Below are 16432 nucleotides of genomic sequence, written 5' to 3'. Positions count from 1 at the left end.
TGCCCCCAGCCCTGCGTCTCCTCTGCCGCCTGGCGCCGCTCCTCCTCCTCCTGCACACAGGAAAATCATGGGCACTATTGTCCAAATATTTACTCGCTTATTTCTCTTGCCTACAGCAGGAGTAGGCAGCAAACATAACACTGATACAGGCCAAATTGGGTCAGAATGACCCACATAAGAGCAAAAAGTGTACCACTATTTGGACAAATTTTCACTTATTTATCTTAGTGTACAGCGCAGTAATAGCCAGAGATGAAAAGGAAAATTTGATTTGTCACAAGATTTTGTTACTTGCATAATATTTGTGGAAATTGTAATCTACAGATGCTGAAACTGTAAACAAATTAGGATGATTTCTTCAAATTAGGCAAATTTCTTAAGCACTCGCCTAAACAACACAAGTCAATAAGAACTGACATAGTTGACACACAGTTTTTTGAGCATTCACCTAAACAACATAAGTCAATCAGAACCGACATCTTCGACACACACGGTGTTTCCTGCGCACTCACCTAAACAACATAAGTAAAAGAGAACTGACCTCTTTGTTGCAGCGCTGTTTATTCAGTACTCACCTTAACAACATAAGTCAACACAAACTGACCTCTGTGAACCAGCGCTGTTTCCCAAGCACTCACCTTAACAACATAAGTCTCTGTGAACCAGCGCTGTTTCCCAAGCACTCACCTTAACAACATAAGTAAACACAAACTGACCTCTGTGAACCAGCGCTGTTTCCCAAGCACTCACCTTAACAACATAAGTAAACACAAACTGACCTCTGTGAACCAGCACTGTTTCCCAAGCTTTCACCTTAACAAAAAGTCTTGCGCACTCACCAAGAACTGACCTCTTAGATGCAGCACTGTTTATTCAGCACTCACCAAAACAAGATAAGTCAATGAGAACTGACCTCTTTAAGGCAGCGCTGATGTTCCTCCAGCTCATACTGGTACTTGGGTGCAGTAATGCCAAGGTAGTAGGCAATGTTCTCGCCAAGGTAGTCACAGACTGCCAGAGCCCGGCTGCTGGTGGTGATCATTTGGTATCCAAACCAGCCAATCCAAGACAGCTCAGACTGTAAACAAATACAGTAAACTCAGACTGTAAACAAATACAGTAAACTCAGACTGTGAACAAATACAGCAAACTCAGACTGTAAACAAAGTAAACTCAGACTGTAAACAAATACAGTAAACTCAGACTGTAAACAAATACAGTAAACTCAGACTGTAAACAAATACAGTAAACTCAGACTGTAAACAAATGCAGTAAACTCAGACTGTAAACAAATACAGTAAACTCTGACTGTAAACAAATACATTAAAATCAGACTGTAAACAACTATGTAAACAAAAAAAAACATCATATGCAGCCAATCCAAGACAGCTCAGACTGTATACAAAACCATCATATGCTTCTTCTGACATACATGTTCTATTACTTTGCCAAGACAGAAATTTTTTTCAAATTCCTGTACATACCTATATCTTAATGACCAGATAATTTATCAATTTAAATTATTAGAGAGTGGAAAAATTCTTCATATGATGTTGGTAGATTGAAAGGCATTTTTCAGGAAGTAGTAGTTTTGGTTTATTAGCAATGTTTCGAATGCAACAAATATTCATATTCAAGTTAAAAGAAGCAATAAACATTGAAATAAATTGAAAATGATTGGTTGTGGTGCTTAAAATGTCATTAATTAACTAAAACTACTTCCTGAAAAATGCCTTTCAATCTACCAACATCATATGAAAAATTGTTTCACTCTCTGATAATTTAAATCAACAAATTCTCTGGTCATTAATTGCACCATAAACAAGCAAATTCTGCCATCTAATACTAATATACATACTATACTTAAGGTGCAAATTGCAATTTTTGAATTTATGGTCGCCACAGTGAAAATGTTACAAGTTGTTGTGGGCTGGGCTGCTTCTTTTACTGATGAATTGCTGACATTGTCTATACATACTGGTACCTAATACCTCAGGACTAGTTTAAATACAAGGGGAATTACAAGGGAAGTTACAATTTTTTTTTGCCATGAAAATCCTGAAAAACCTTTATCACCCTCATTCATCATTTAAAAATTATAAAAAAAATTTCCAATGTGTTAGTAATCGAATACAGTTATAACTGGAAAATGTCATTAAAATACTACCTTTTCTGTTATCAAGCTACTTCTTAAAGTCTTAACACATCAAGAACTCTCCTGTTGATTAAAACTTCTAATACATATATATCAAGAACTCTCTTTAGCATCATGTTTATATCCTCACAGCTTTTACAAGCTGAGATGTTTCAGCATGAGTGCGGCACATGTCGTCCTGCTCGTCGTCGGTGCTGTACTCCTCCAGCGTACCATCACTGAAGTACAGTACTCGTCGAGGAGCTTTCATGGCCTTCCGCTCCTGAGGATATTCTTCGGGTTCCACAAGCTTCAAGACTTTCTTAGGAGATGGGAATGTCTCCAAATTGATGGATACATTCTCCTGTAATAAACAATATTGATTAACTTAGCAATAGAGACTTTGAATTTGATGGCCTTCAGCTCTTGAGGATATTCTTCAGGCTCCACGAGCTTCAAGACTTTCTTAGGAGATGGGAATGTCTCCAAATTGATGGATACATTCTCCTGTAATAAACATTAAAGATGAACTTAGCAAGAGAGACTCGGAATTTGCTGGAAGTTTCCGCTCTTTAGGATATTCTTTGGGCTCCACGAGCTTCAAGACTTTCTTAGGAGATGGGAATGTTTCCAAATTGATGGATACATTCTCCTGTAATAAACAATATTGATTAACTTAGCAATAGAGACTTGGAATTTGCTGGAAGCTTCCGCTCTTGAGGATATTCTTCAGGCTCTACAAGCTTCAAGACTTTTTAGGAGATGCGAATGTTTCCAAATTGATGGATAATATATATATATATATATAATAAACATTATTGATGCAATTAGAAATAGAGACTCGGAATTAACTGGAAGCTATTGATACATATATAATTATAGGTATCTTATGCCCTAAACTCTAAAGTCAGATTCAACTTTGAAATTAAGCATTAACTTGAAATTATTTCCACTTGACCATTAGATATAAAAAAATATTGAAAATTTTAACAAGTTTAATGAATAATTTTATTTTCAATTAATCTAATGGTGTCCAACATACTCTCCACAAAATAAATTTCAAACAAATAAGCATAGAATGAATTAACAAAATCTTTATGGATTATTTACACATTTCATTTCATTTCTAACTGATAGAACAAAATATGGAAGCTTTGTGAATTGTAAATACAAACCTTTTCTTGGCATGCTGAAACAGCAGCGCTGGAAAATACCTCACTCATCTTAAGTTAAATTCTTGATTATTTTTTTGTACAACTCTGTAAGGCCTGAAGAAAATTTTCAGTACAATTAACAGATAATAATGACATAAACTAATAAAAATAAGCAGTACAATTTAGAACTCTGCAAGGCCTAAAGAAAATTTTCAGTACAATAAATAGATAATAATGACATAAACTACTAAAAATAAGCAGTACAAACTAGCAAATCACACAGTTTTGGTAAATGTACAACACAATTGCACACTTAATTGCTCAAGCTATAAAGAAGTTTTTACCATACTACCATAAGAACTAGCAAGTCAAGTGTTGTATGGTATCATGGATACGAGCATTATCATACATAAGAAATTGGTTCATATCTTGAGTAAATGAGGAAAATAGAAATGAACTGATTCTAAAAAATTGCTGTTTTGTCACTATGGGGTGACATGCACTGTCTCTCTTTGTATCTTAACATTTTCCTGCCAGACGGCCCAGACCCGGTGTTTTGGGCTTTGGCAATAGTGTGGCACACAATAGTTTATAGGGTAAATGCGGTATATTCCAACATCATGGGTAGTTTCAACACCTCTCTAGTTTTTCCTTTATATTAAGCTTTGTTTTAGTTCCATGCATTCGTTGATGGTTGAAATAGTGACGTCATACATTTGCGCATCAAACTTAAACTCAGACTGTAAACAAATACAGTAAACTCAGACTGTAAACAAATACCTACATTAAACTCAGACTGTAAACAAATACCTACATTAAACTCAGACTGTAAACAAATACCTATGTAAACAAAAAAAAAACATCATATGGTTATTCTGACAAACATGTTCTATTACTTTGCCAAGACAGAATTTTTTTTTCAAATTTCTGTACATATATCTTAATGACCAGATAATTCATCAATTTAAATTATCAGTGAGTGGAACAATTCTTCAGATGATGCTGGTAAATTGAGAGGCATTTTTAAGGAAGTAGTTTTAGTTTATTACTAATGTTTCATATGCAACAAACATTCATTTTCAAGTTACAAGAAGCATTGAATATTGAAATAAATTGTAAATGATTGGTTGTAGTGCTTAAAATGTTATTAATTAACTAAAACTACTTCCTGAAAAATGCCTTTCAATCTATCAACATCATATGAAGAATTGTTTCACTGTCTGATAATTTAAATCAACAAATTCTCTGGTCATTAATTGCACCATAAACAAGCAAATTCTGCCATCTAATACTAATATAAGTATCCTTAAGGAGCAAATTGCAATTTATGAATTTATGGTCGCCACAGTGAAAATGTTACAAGTTGTTGTGGGCTGCTTCTTTTACTGATGAATTGCTCACATGGTCAATATATAATGGTAGATACCTAATACCTCAGGATGATTTTGACTCAGCAGTTACAGGTTATTCTTGTGATGACAAAGACCAGTATATTAATTTGTTATCAAGCTCATTGATCTTACTTTTGAAATTTTTTTTCTAAGTGCAATGTTTCACAGTTTCTTTTACTTATGGATGAGTAAATTAGGTCTATTAGGTTTGATTTCGATTTCATATCATTAGTTACAATCAATAAAATACATTACAACAACCAAATGAAGTTGAACCCTAAGGGGAAAGAAAGGGCTGGTGAGCAAGGAAGGTTAAATATAAGGAGAATTACAAGAAAAGTTATAATTTTGTTTTCCATGAAAATCCTGAAAAACCTCTATCACTCTCATTCATCATTTAAAAATTAAAAAAAAAAATTCCAATGTTTTAGTAATCAAATACAGTTATAACTGGAAAATGTCATTAAACTACTACCTTTTCTGTTATCAAGCTACTTCTTACAGTCTTAACACATCAAGAACTCCCCTGTTGATTAAAACTTTCAATACCTATATATACCTATACCTACATCAAGAACTCTCTTTAGCATCATATTTATATCCTCACAGCTTTAACAAGCTGAGATGTTTCAGCATGAGTGCGGCACATGTCGTCCTGCTCGTCGTCGGTGCTGTACTCCTCCAGCGTACCATCACTGAAGTACAGTACTAATAATGACATAAACTACTAAAAATAAGCAGTACAATTTAGAACTCTGCAAGGCCTGAAGAAAATTTTCAGTACAATTAACAGATAATAATGACAAACTACTAAAAATAAGCAGTACAAAGAAGCAAATCACACAGTTTTGGTAGATGTACAAAACAATTGCACACCTAATTGCTCAAGCTACAAAGAAGTTTTTATCATACTACCATAGGAACTAGCATGTGTTGTATGAACAGCAAGTGAATAGTAGGTACCTATGTGTCTGATGAATAACATGTAAATAGCTAATAATTTGAGAAAATCTTCCAATAGTAAAGAAAGTTCCACCAGATGTGTTCTATGAGATGTCTTAGGAGAACATTTAGCCATAATTTGGACTTATTTTTCAGGAAATAGCAAAAACCGAAAATTCATGCCAAGTTCAAGTATGTAAATAGCTAACATGAATTATATGCCAGGGGCCATACTTTCAAAACTCGCTAAGCGAACGTAAGTACTTACGCACTATTTTCTTGTCTATGATTGGTGGATTTTGCTTGAAAGGCCGCCAATGATTGGCTGATGAATTTACGATCTCTTAACTTTTTTTGAAAGTATTGGCCTAGGTCTCCAGGGCTTGGTTGAGGGCTCTACTGAAGGGGCTAGGAAATACCAACTCCCAAGATGTGCTCTGTGCGTGGGAATTTATGTCTTCACTTTTCAATCAACATGGTTATGCCAAGAAATAAATTTCGCCATGCGCTCTACTAATGATAATTTTAACATGGGTGCAAGGCAATAACAACCATACTGCCATCTGGCAATGTAAATATTGTAAAAATTACTGTATATAGTTTGATGACTGGTGCTGACAATGGCTTCAGCCATGCAATGACCCAATATATAGGTAGTGTTGTGACCTGTGTGTCATTAGGGTAAATGCGGTAGGTATATTCCAACACATTATGGACGTAGCAAGAAATGAACGGCAAAAAATATCACCGTATGTGCAACTCGAGTTCTGATTGGTTTACGTCACTCTCAAAACACCACACTACGTGCCAGCAACAATGAAACGTCACAAACTGTTGCCATATTTATTTAAAAGCCCTTAGAATTCAAACCTACAAAATCCCTGAATTCCAACACTGTGTGTGACTAAATTTGGCATACTATGAGACTAATTCCGGCAGCGCTTCAAACTCTATTAATTTGTAATTCCAGCCCCTTGTGTTGGAATTCCGCTGCCCTGTGTGAGCTGTATTGGAATATGACACAGCTCAGAACGAGCTTAATTAAAAAATTTAAATTTTTTCATTAAGTTCATTCTGAGCTTAATTAAAATTAATTTGGACACATAAAATTAATTTTATGTGTCCAAATTTTAATGTTTGGACACAGCTCGGAACGAGCTGTGCATAGTGACAAACCAGAGATTTTTTAGAATCAGTTCATTTTTAATTTCCTCATTTACTCTAAGACTGTAACTAATTTCTTATGTATGATAATGCTGGTACCTGGTGTCCATGATACTTTACTGGTCTACATATAGGACTCAAGAATGAACTTGAGGGCGAGTCTAAAAAACTCTCTGCTTTGCCACTATGGTCAGCTGTGTGTGTGAGTGTGTCTAATTCCAAGCTGTGTTGGAATTAGTTTTTATGTGTCTAAACCCGTCGCTCAATTTAATCATCTATTAATTTATTTACCACTTGAAATCAGTGAATACAAGTATTGAAGTATACTTAAAGGATTCCTAATATGTTCACAGACTTATTTAAAAGTCTCAAACCATAATATTCTTTCTACACAAACAGTTCATCACTATTTGGTAGAGCAAGGTCAACTATCAACTTTGACACGTTTTTCGATGATCTCACTGCACACTGGGTAGTGGGTAGCGTGCATTGTCTCTCTTTGGATAATTGGATCTCAGTATTTTCATGCTAGATGGTCAAGACCTAGTGTTTTGGCAGTAGTTTGACGCCCAAATGTGTGACGTCACCCATGGTCAGGACTCAGGAAGATGTGCCAGGTGCGCGGGAATTTATTTTGTCATTTTAATGATCTGCGCGGTGCGCCGTACTACGTTGTTGAAAAAATGCGCAGTGCGCCATACTCTAGAAAGCTAAAATAGTTCTACTATTTTAGTCGACTAAAATAGTTCTACTATTTTAGTCGACAATATACGCGAGTATATTGACTACGTGAGTCGAACTGACAATAATAAAATGTAAGACATGTCCGGGTTACTTCTGACTCTTCCGGTTGTCCGCCTTGTCAGATACGGAACATACGGTAATCGTAAACTGTGGCGGTTATACATACGAAATGTAAACAGACGGTGTTCAGTGTTGCCATATGACTTTGGAGAAAATTTCTTCTAAAATAAAGATGGCTGGGATTGCACGAACACGTGCGCGAAGATAATCAATTTTCATTACATTGCGCCAACTGTGCACAGCAATAGCTTAAAAAAAGTGAAAATGCGCGGGAAAATTCACCGAAAACATACATCATCCTGAGTGTGGGACGTCACCATTTCAACCATCAATCAACGAACGCATGGAACTAAAACAAAGCTTAATATAAAGGAAAAACTAGAGAGGTGACGGAATTACCCACAATGTCGGAATATACCGCGTTTACCCTACCTCTCTAAAGGCTCTCTTCATAGAATTTCACTATGGAGTTGGGCTGGAGTGCTGGCTGTGTATCAACAGCGGTATGGTGTACATGGCTACATGACTACATCCAGGTCCAGGTGTAGGGAGTCCGGAGTTGCTTACCAAAAATTGTGAGGAGGTTAGACGGCATGGGATTTAGCTGTTGGGCACTTTCAAATACGGCGTAGCTAGAGCGATTGTATTTGTGGCTTACTTCTCATTAGCTCGCTGGTTAATTTCCATGAAGGGGATTTGTAGCAGGATGGAATTCTAAAATTTACAGTTCATATATTATTTTCGCTACACCTAGACCAGTTTTTCGATACAACATTATTTGAGGCAAAAAAATTAACTTCTTATAGGCTTAAACACGTATAGGTAAAGGTATAAAAAGTTTCTATAAAGTAATCACTTAACTTGGAAATGTTGCGTGTCTGCAGGNAACTCCAAGTTTGACAGCTTCGTGAAAATTATAAAGCGACTTGGAACGAAAGTTCAATCGGTTGCAAGAACACATTGCAGCCGACTGAAAGTTACCCAACTTTACCTCGCCCCTCTTGGACTTCTTGTTTAAGATGTGTATAAGAGACAGGTCCCAATGAGCTCAGTTTATAAATTTTCATTGCAGTGGAAGGTGGTGTAACGCGGTGGTAGGGTTGGTATTTCGATACGTTTTCTTATATTGATATGAGAATATATTACCTATACAGAATTCCACACTATTTATTTTGTACCTTTGGCTTTTAACATATAATTCCTTAGTCTACTCTGCCCTTTAGCAGGCTTAAGCACGGAAAGGAGGATGAAAGATATGCTGGTCTTGGGCAATGTCGGCCTCTGGCATGCATCCCAAAACACCTTGCAATCGTCTTTCAAAGACAGCGCACACACAGTACACCAGACACCACACGTCTTGCCAACATCGAATCAAACTCCAAGATGACGACATGCTTTGCACCCGGACCGATAGTAAATTCCAAACAACGTCCGCATATCTGAAAAATTAAAATCGGATCATTCAACATTTTTAATGTTAAAAAAAATCTACTATCATGCTTGAACTTTATTATATTAGTTCAACAATGACTCCTAATGAATCGATCGTGTCTTTTGAAATTGTTAATAATGAAATGAATTTATTAAAAAAAATAATTTGATTATAAATTAAACATCAAATCAAATATTTGGATAAGCAGTTTCTGAATTTTCGCGTCGTGCAGGAAACCGTAAATAAATTGTAAAAGTGTCAAAATTCTACTGTGTGTGTGTGTTTGAAGCATCCATCTGTGACATACCTACTCATTACTGCCGTATGATATTTGCTCATTACAAAATTTCAATCGGATTCATTCGTTATTAAAAAATTATGACTGGGCGAGCAGCCCCAACATTGAGTTTTTCCATATTAATACAAAACAAATTGATATACAAAACTGTAATAATTCCTATCACAGCGCATGGGTAATACCTTTTTATTCGAAATTTCAATCGGATTCATTCGTTGTCAAAAAAAAAAAAAAAACTTATGACTGGGCGAGCAGCCCCAACATTGAGTTTTTCCATATTGATAGAAAACAAATTGATGTAAAAATCTGTAATAATTCCTATCACAGCGCATTGGTAATACCTACTCATATATCAAATTTGAATTAAATCCGTTCTGTATTAGAATAGAATAGAAATGTCGGCACTGAAGAAATAGGCCCATGGCCTGTTGCCGATTCTTGAATTTTTAGTGACTTGATTCACAAGGGATTCGGCCTTTGGAACCCGATCTTTCCATAACTGACGATTGATTGAGATAGCTGCTGGACTTATTGCCTGGTCCGTAATTTGCTAGGCATTTTAAGACTGAACATATGCTCCTGCATAGCTTCGTCTAGTCTGTTCTTTAAAAGGCCAGTCTAGTCAAGAAAAGTACAAGAATTGGCGACAGGCCTATCCAGGCCTATTCTTTAAATGCCGAAGATACTATACTATACTATACTATACTATACTATACAGTACTATACTATACTATACTATACTATACTATACTATACTATACTATACTATACTATACTATACTATACTATACTATACTATACAGCTATACTATACTATACTATACGCTCCTACAGGCGCAGGCACTAAATTTTCTGTTCAAGGTAAACACTCTTCTCTCCCTGCCCACTCTATGGTCTGGTCTTTGAGCGTTATGGTCTCATATGAGCTGATCGTACAATAGCGTCATGCGTTAGGATGATTAAGAAAATATAATCGTAATTATATTTTTATATATGAAGAGAATAAATGCATACACAACACAATTTAATATTAAATTTCTCAATTGCTACCGCACGAATGATTATTTTAATGCAAATCATTGAATTACATGAGCCAGAATATAAATCTTATATATTATATATTATATATTAAATATTATATTATATATTATAAATAAATAAATTCCTTACGGACAAGATACTACGCAATCATTTGAGGATTAATGTCGTTTCTGGAAAATGTTAATGTTAGAAATTCATTAAATACGGTTTAGAAATGTGTTTTAACTCATATCAATCTATCTCTGCTATTTATTTTTTTCCAGATAAAAATTAGCCCGTAACAATACATTGCGCATCGCTTAATAATTTATAATACTAATTTCAGACTAGGCCCACTGAATTAGTATCATACCGAATAAATGATTTAAGTTATTATTACCGTGATAGTGAGAATAATAATTTATATGATAAAAAAGAAGCATATATAATACTTAATTTTAAAAACAACTAAAAAATGCGATAACCACAATGAAACGAAGTGTCAGGGCACTCAGTATCATTGGAAAAAAAATAGATCTGTATTCACTGCAGTGTGTGACAGAGAGCGCATTTTCTCGTCCGTCCGTGAAGATACGGACGGACTTGACAAGCACAATAGCGCCTTTTTTCCAAAATGAGAAAATGCGCTAAAAATTGCAGCGATATTCGCGTAACTGATACTACAGTGCTACGTGAGACTACACGTTCAAATAAAGTTTGTATCCTAAATTATTGGAGTCAAATCATGCCCAGTGGTTTATGAGGGAACCGCAAGCTCATAAATTACTCGTCCGGCGCCGTCATGTGCCCCTTAAGTGCCTTCTCTTCTCCTCGGACCTTGACGCTGGCCAGAGCATGGTTAGCCTGTTAGTTCTGACAGCCCACCGGCAATTCACCGGCCACCTGAAAACCGCCCTTGCCTCATGAACAATTTCCTTGCGGCCTGGGGTGTGTTAGCCACAAATAAATGTGGCTGAAGTGAATACGAGACCAAGGGCTGGTGACGGTCGAACTTACACGCGATTTTACAAAGATCTGCTGGTCTCAGTGAACTCGGACATATAGCAGCTCTGTGATGCAGAGTCTTAACCGCCCGGCTACCTCGAAGATTCTGACCAGAAAGTGATGCACAGAGCGGGAATCGAACCCGCACCTCACTGATCCAATCCTGGTACTCTGAAGTGTAACCACTGGAAAACCCTGCCATGAATCATTAACAAATATCGAACAAATCTAAGACAAAGCTTTCTGATTAAATGTCTGATTTCACCCTTACATGCCAAAAATTATTATGAGTTATTGGGAGCCACATTAAGACTCGGAGCGGTGACCATATGTGAGCCTTTAAAAATGAAGGTGCAAAGATGTAAAATAATGTTAGCTGCTTACATTTTAATAGACTTAAAGTTAAACCAATAAGAAATTTTACTCGTGAAAAATGAATTCATTCATAACACAGAACAGACTAAATAGTGAATATAAATAATTACAATTATTGCCAGCGATTATATATGCAGAAACAAATGAATTTATAGCAGTCTCCATTTCATTAGACGCATTCAGTTCTTTTGCTCTAACAAAGTATAATAATACGTCATGGAACGGACATCTTTTTGCTAAACACAACACTGATAACAGACATGATTCGCCATTCCAAGTTTGTTCTATATAAATTCTTAGGATTCTAGAAGTGCGAGTGAAAAATCATGTGGAGGCTGGGAAAGAATTCAACCATGATTGAAAGGTTTTAACTCTGTGCTGGAGTGGAAATGGTTCTAAAAACCCGTGAGCGACATAGGACTTAAAAAATTATTATTTATGATGATAGCAAATAAATCACACAAGAAGATCGTTAGTCACAAGTAACATTAATTATTTTATAAGGTCAAGTCGAAAAATCCCAGGGACAAGAATGAATCGGATTAATTAACTAAGTCGTGTGCCCGAATCTAAAGTTTGGAAAAGTTGTTTGGTCACCGAACTTGGAAAAGGACTAAAATTTAGTAGAAAATGTTCAAAGACGCGCAACAAGGATAATTTCAGGCTTGAAGGGCAAGTCCTATGAAGAAAGATTAAAGATTATGGAGCTTCCAAGCCTCTGGTATCGACGTCTGCGTGGGGACCTCATTGAAGTATACAAGTATGCTCGTGGTTTATACAAGGTCCCAGAAGGATTACTAGAATTTGAAACAAGAACCAACACCAGGGGCCACGGCTATAAACTAAGAAAACTGCGTTGCAAAACATCCATGCGACAACATTTCTTCTCGCTTCGAGTCACCGACAAGTGGAACAGCCTCCCTGATAGCATCGTTGACGCTCCGAGTATGAACGTCTTCAAGAACAGACTAGACGAAGCTATGCAGGAGCATATGTTCAGTCTTAAAATGCCTAGCAAATTACGGACCAGGCAATAAGTCCAGCAGCTATCTCAATCAATCGTCAGCTATGGAAAGATCGGGTTCCAAAGGCCGGATCCCTTGTGAATCAAGTCACGAAAAATTCAAGAATCGGCAACAGGCCATGGGCCTATTTCTTCAGTGCCGACACTTCTATTCTATTCTATTCTAATACGAAGTGATGTCAACTTGTCACCTTGGGTCAGATTGTATCACGTTTACAGTAGCACCACGACCTCTAATTTCTCACGTACATCTATCTTCTCGAAGCAACCTAGTTTTTCTGTCGATTCATTTGTTTAAATGTTCAATTACTGTTGTCTTTGTTGATACAGCATTTGGTATACCACGTTGAAGTTTGGTATACCACTTTGTCCTATTCGAATTTCAACAGAAATCGCTTCTGAACTAAGTAAAGTTCCTGTATCGGATAATCTATCGTTCATGTTCAAAGAACCTCGAAGTTTTTTTACAGAAGCAGTGGCTGTGAACTTACGGCGCTATGTCTTTCATCAATCGTCAGTTATGGAAAGATCGGGTTCCAAAAGCCGGATCCCTTGTGAATCAAGTCACGAAAAGTTCAAGAATCGGCAACAGGCCATGGGCCTATTTCTTCAACGCCGACACTTCTATTCTATTCTATTCATCACTGAACTTCATAGTCTAATACTCCATCTAGTGTATTGCCAACAAAAAGAATATGCATTCTGGTGCGAAGTTCGTAATAACTGGCCTAGAATTCAATTGATAATATTTTTCTGCCCCCCTTCCCCCCCCCCCCCTCAACTTGCGCTATGACGTGTTTTTCATTTTAGTTGAAAATCTGAGCCATTGCGTGTTACGCACGTCAATTGATGTCATAACTTGCATGTTATTTCAGAGCATGGCATTCAGACAACAGTAAAGATGAAGAAACAGAAAATTTTTCTCTTAGTTTAACGACTTTTTTTCAGTGTACTTGTAGCTCTAATATAGCATAAGTGATGAAGCTCCAAAGTTGTGCTAGTAGTAGTAGTATTAGTAGACTAGTAGTAGTAGTAGTATTATAATGGTTTGCTAGCGCTTCAGCTATCAAGCTATTTTGCACCACAGGTCAGAAGATAACATCGCCAGCAAGGCGGAAAGTCTCAATAACTCAAATCTCAAATTAATCATCACCCACAAGGGGCGGAAGGTCTCAATTGTCCAGCCCGCTGCAGCTGTTTCGAAAGAAGCAGCGTTAGCATCTCAAAGAGACGAAGTGACAAGGAGGGACAGGGGAAAAGCAACAGAAACTAAGACACTCGAACAAGAGGTCGCTTACACGGGACGTCGGCCGCCCGCACGAAAGAGACAGAGAAGGAAAATGCAAGGAATCTACCTACAAAAAAACTTAACCCCAAAACTGAAGCCCGCAGTCAGACACCGCGATCTCAACGGTGGGGCGCTCAGGAACAATCCATCTAGGAGCGCGAATTCCCATAGGACTTCTGACGAGCACAGACAGGCTTTGGAAGTCCCCCCTGAGGGGAAGTTGTACTAGTCTCGTAGGGCTCATCGCTAGTAGAACATTTAAAATTAGCTTCTGAAGAGGCGTTTTAGATTACCGAGCGCGTTGGGATGGGAGACAAACAGGCTTCGCAAAAACCTAACGGAACACGTGGGCATCAGTTCAGTTAGATGGAAATCAGTTATGAGCATCAGTTCAGTCCTCGAGTTAAGGAATCTGGCACAGGTACTTAGCCCACCCGTCACAATAATCATCCGCCAGCTTGTTAACCACCTCATTTGTGTAGACAAGGAGACAGTCGGGACTGTCCAATCGGCTGTAAAGATTACCAATGTCGTCGGGTTCATCGTAAGTAAAACCAAAAAGACTGTATGCTCCGTACTCGGTATGACCCACGGTCGTGTTGTCACTCCACTGGAAGTCGGAAGTTGTCCCGATCCGGGTCGCACCCACCCAGACGTATTCGCTACCAGGGTACTGAACTGTAACAGATCATACCTCATTAAAACAGGTTGCGTGTTAGAGGCCAGCATGTACCTACTTCACACTTTAGTGGCTCGCGGTTTTTCTAGCGTGGTCAGGAACTGCGTAGCTCGACGGTTAAGTGAATGAGTAAATTTATAGGTTATAGGCAGAGCTGGGCAGCGCTACTTTGAAATGCAGCGGCCGCTACCGCTACATGCTCTAAATGTAGTGTGCGCTACCGCTACCGCTACAATTGCTTAAATGTAGCGCCGCTACCGCTACCGTTACTGAAAATGTAGCGGCCGCTACATGTAGCGCGCTACTGCTCACCTCTGGTAACAACTAACATGTTGGCACTAGTAACAGGCTGAGGTTGACAACATTACACCGAAATCTTTCGTACAGTTTTATTCTGTAATTTATATTATGTATATATCATGCTGGTTTTTAAATAATATTTAATACTATTAAGTAAAATCCAAAGGCTTTATCTATAAATGTAGCGGTAGCGCTGGAGCGGCAAAACCTCGTATCGCTACTTAAATATGTAGCGGACGCTACCGCTACCGCTACAATTACTTATATGCAGCACCGCTACCGCTACCGCTACTGAAAATGAAGCAGCCGCTACATGTAGCGCGCTACTGCCCACCTCTGGGTACAGAGTTTGTTCAGGAGTTAAATTTGTGGCATGGTTGCGGGAGAGTATGCAGAAATCGATGAACAAAAAACAATTTTTGATAGAGTGGCCTAAACGCTCAATGCAACTGCTATGTATAGTGAAATTTTAGGAAATAGCTTACCCGATGCTTACATATGACTTAGATTTACATATTACAGTCGATTTCGGAATTTCTGTTCATTTGAAATTACAGAAGATATTGAATTTTGGTATAATTAGGAATAGAAGATGTTAATGCAGCGAAGAAACTTTACTGTAACGTCAAACGAAGTTGATGAACATCGGTCAGTATCAAGTATGAAATAATAAACTATTAATGTCACTTATTTGCTTAAATCGCAAGTTGACTAAAAATTTAAAAGCAAAGAATAATCCACAAAAATTCATATCTTTATATAGAAAACGTTTCGGAGTCCAGCTCCATCGTCAGTTCGTAGAATCTAGAACATACATAGAAAGTCACAAGTTAATACAATTGAAAGCACAGAACACAGTTAGAACCTAAATTTACAAGTAATAGGGCATAAAAACCTATCTATTCACAATTTCAAGGGGATAAGAGCTCACAGCTGAATGAAATAATAAACTTGGTAGTTGTTAGCACTGCAAGAAAGATCACAGAAATCGTGACAGTTACAGAAATTAGATGTTAATATATCAATATGTAAGTTCGGAGGAATAAGGCTCTGTAACAAATTTAATGTCTCTTTCGGTCCTCACCTCAGTAAGCTCCGAGTATGAACATCTTCAAAAACAGACTAGACGAAGCTCTGCAGGAGCATATGTTCAGTCTTAAAATGCCTAGCAAATTACGGACCAGGCAATAAGTCCAGCAGCTATCTCAATCAATCGTCAGCTACAGAAAGATCGGGTTCCAAAGGCCGGATCCCTTGTGAATCAAGTCACGAAAAATTCAAGAATCGGCAACAGGCCATGGGCCTATTTCTTCAACGCCGACACTTCTATTCTATTCTATTACATCGCGGGTTTCAGAATAAAATTTAGTAGCCAGTTACAAAGAAGCAAGCTGACAGGTTTGCAGGTCAAGTTCACGATAC

General features: G+C 37.4%; 1 protein-coding gene across 1 annotated transcript in view; it reads right to left on the bottom strand.

Annotated features, from left to right (window-relative positions):
* Positions 1-3404, bottom strand: part of LOC108669112 (protein FAM177A1) — a gene marked incomplete in the record, with an annotated part of 7284 nt that extends 3880 nt beyond the window's left edge. The window contains 4 exon segments of the mRNA XM_018156402.2: positions 1-50; positions 914-1078; positions 2286-2641; positions 3310-3404. Of these exon segments, the coding sequence (XP_018011891.1) occupies positions 1-50; positions 914-1078; positions 2286-2405 (335 nt within the window).
* Positions 3405-16432: the final 13028 nt, after the last annotated feature.

Source organism: Hyalella azteca, unplaced genomic scaffold (assembly GCF_000764305.2).
Source record: "Hyalella azteca isolate HAZT.00-mixed unplaced genomic scaffold, Hazt_2.0.2 contig17820, whole genome shotgun sequence".
NCBI lineage: Eukaryota > Metazoa > Arthropoda > Malacostraca > Amphipoda > Hyalellidae > Hyalella > Hyalella azteca.
Note: the sequence above shows the minus strand (reverse complement) of the source record. Positions and strands in the feature narration are given on the sequence as shown.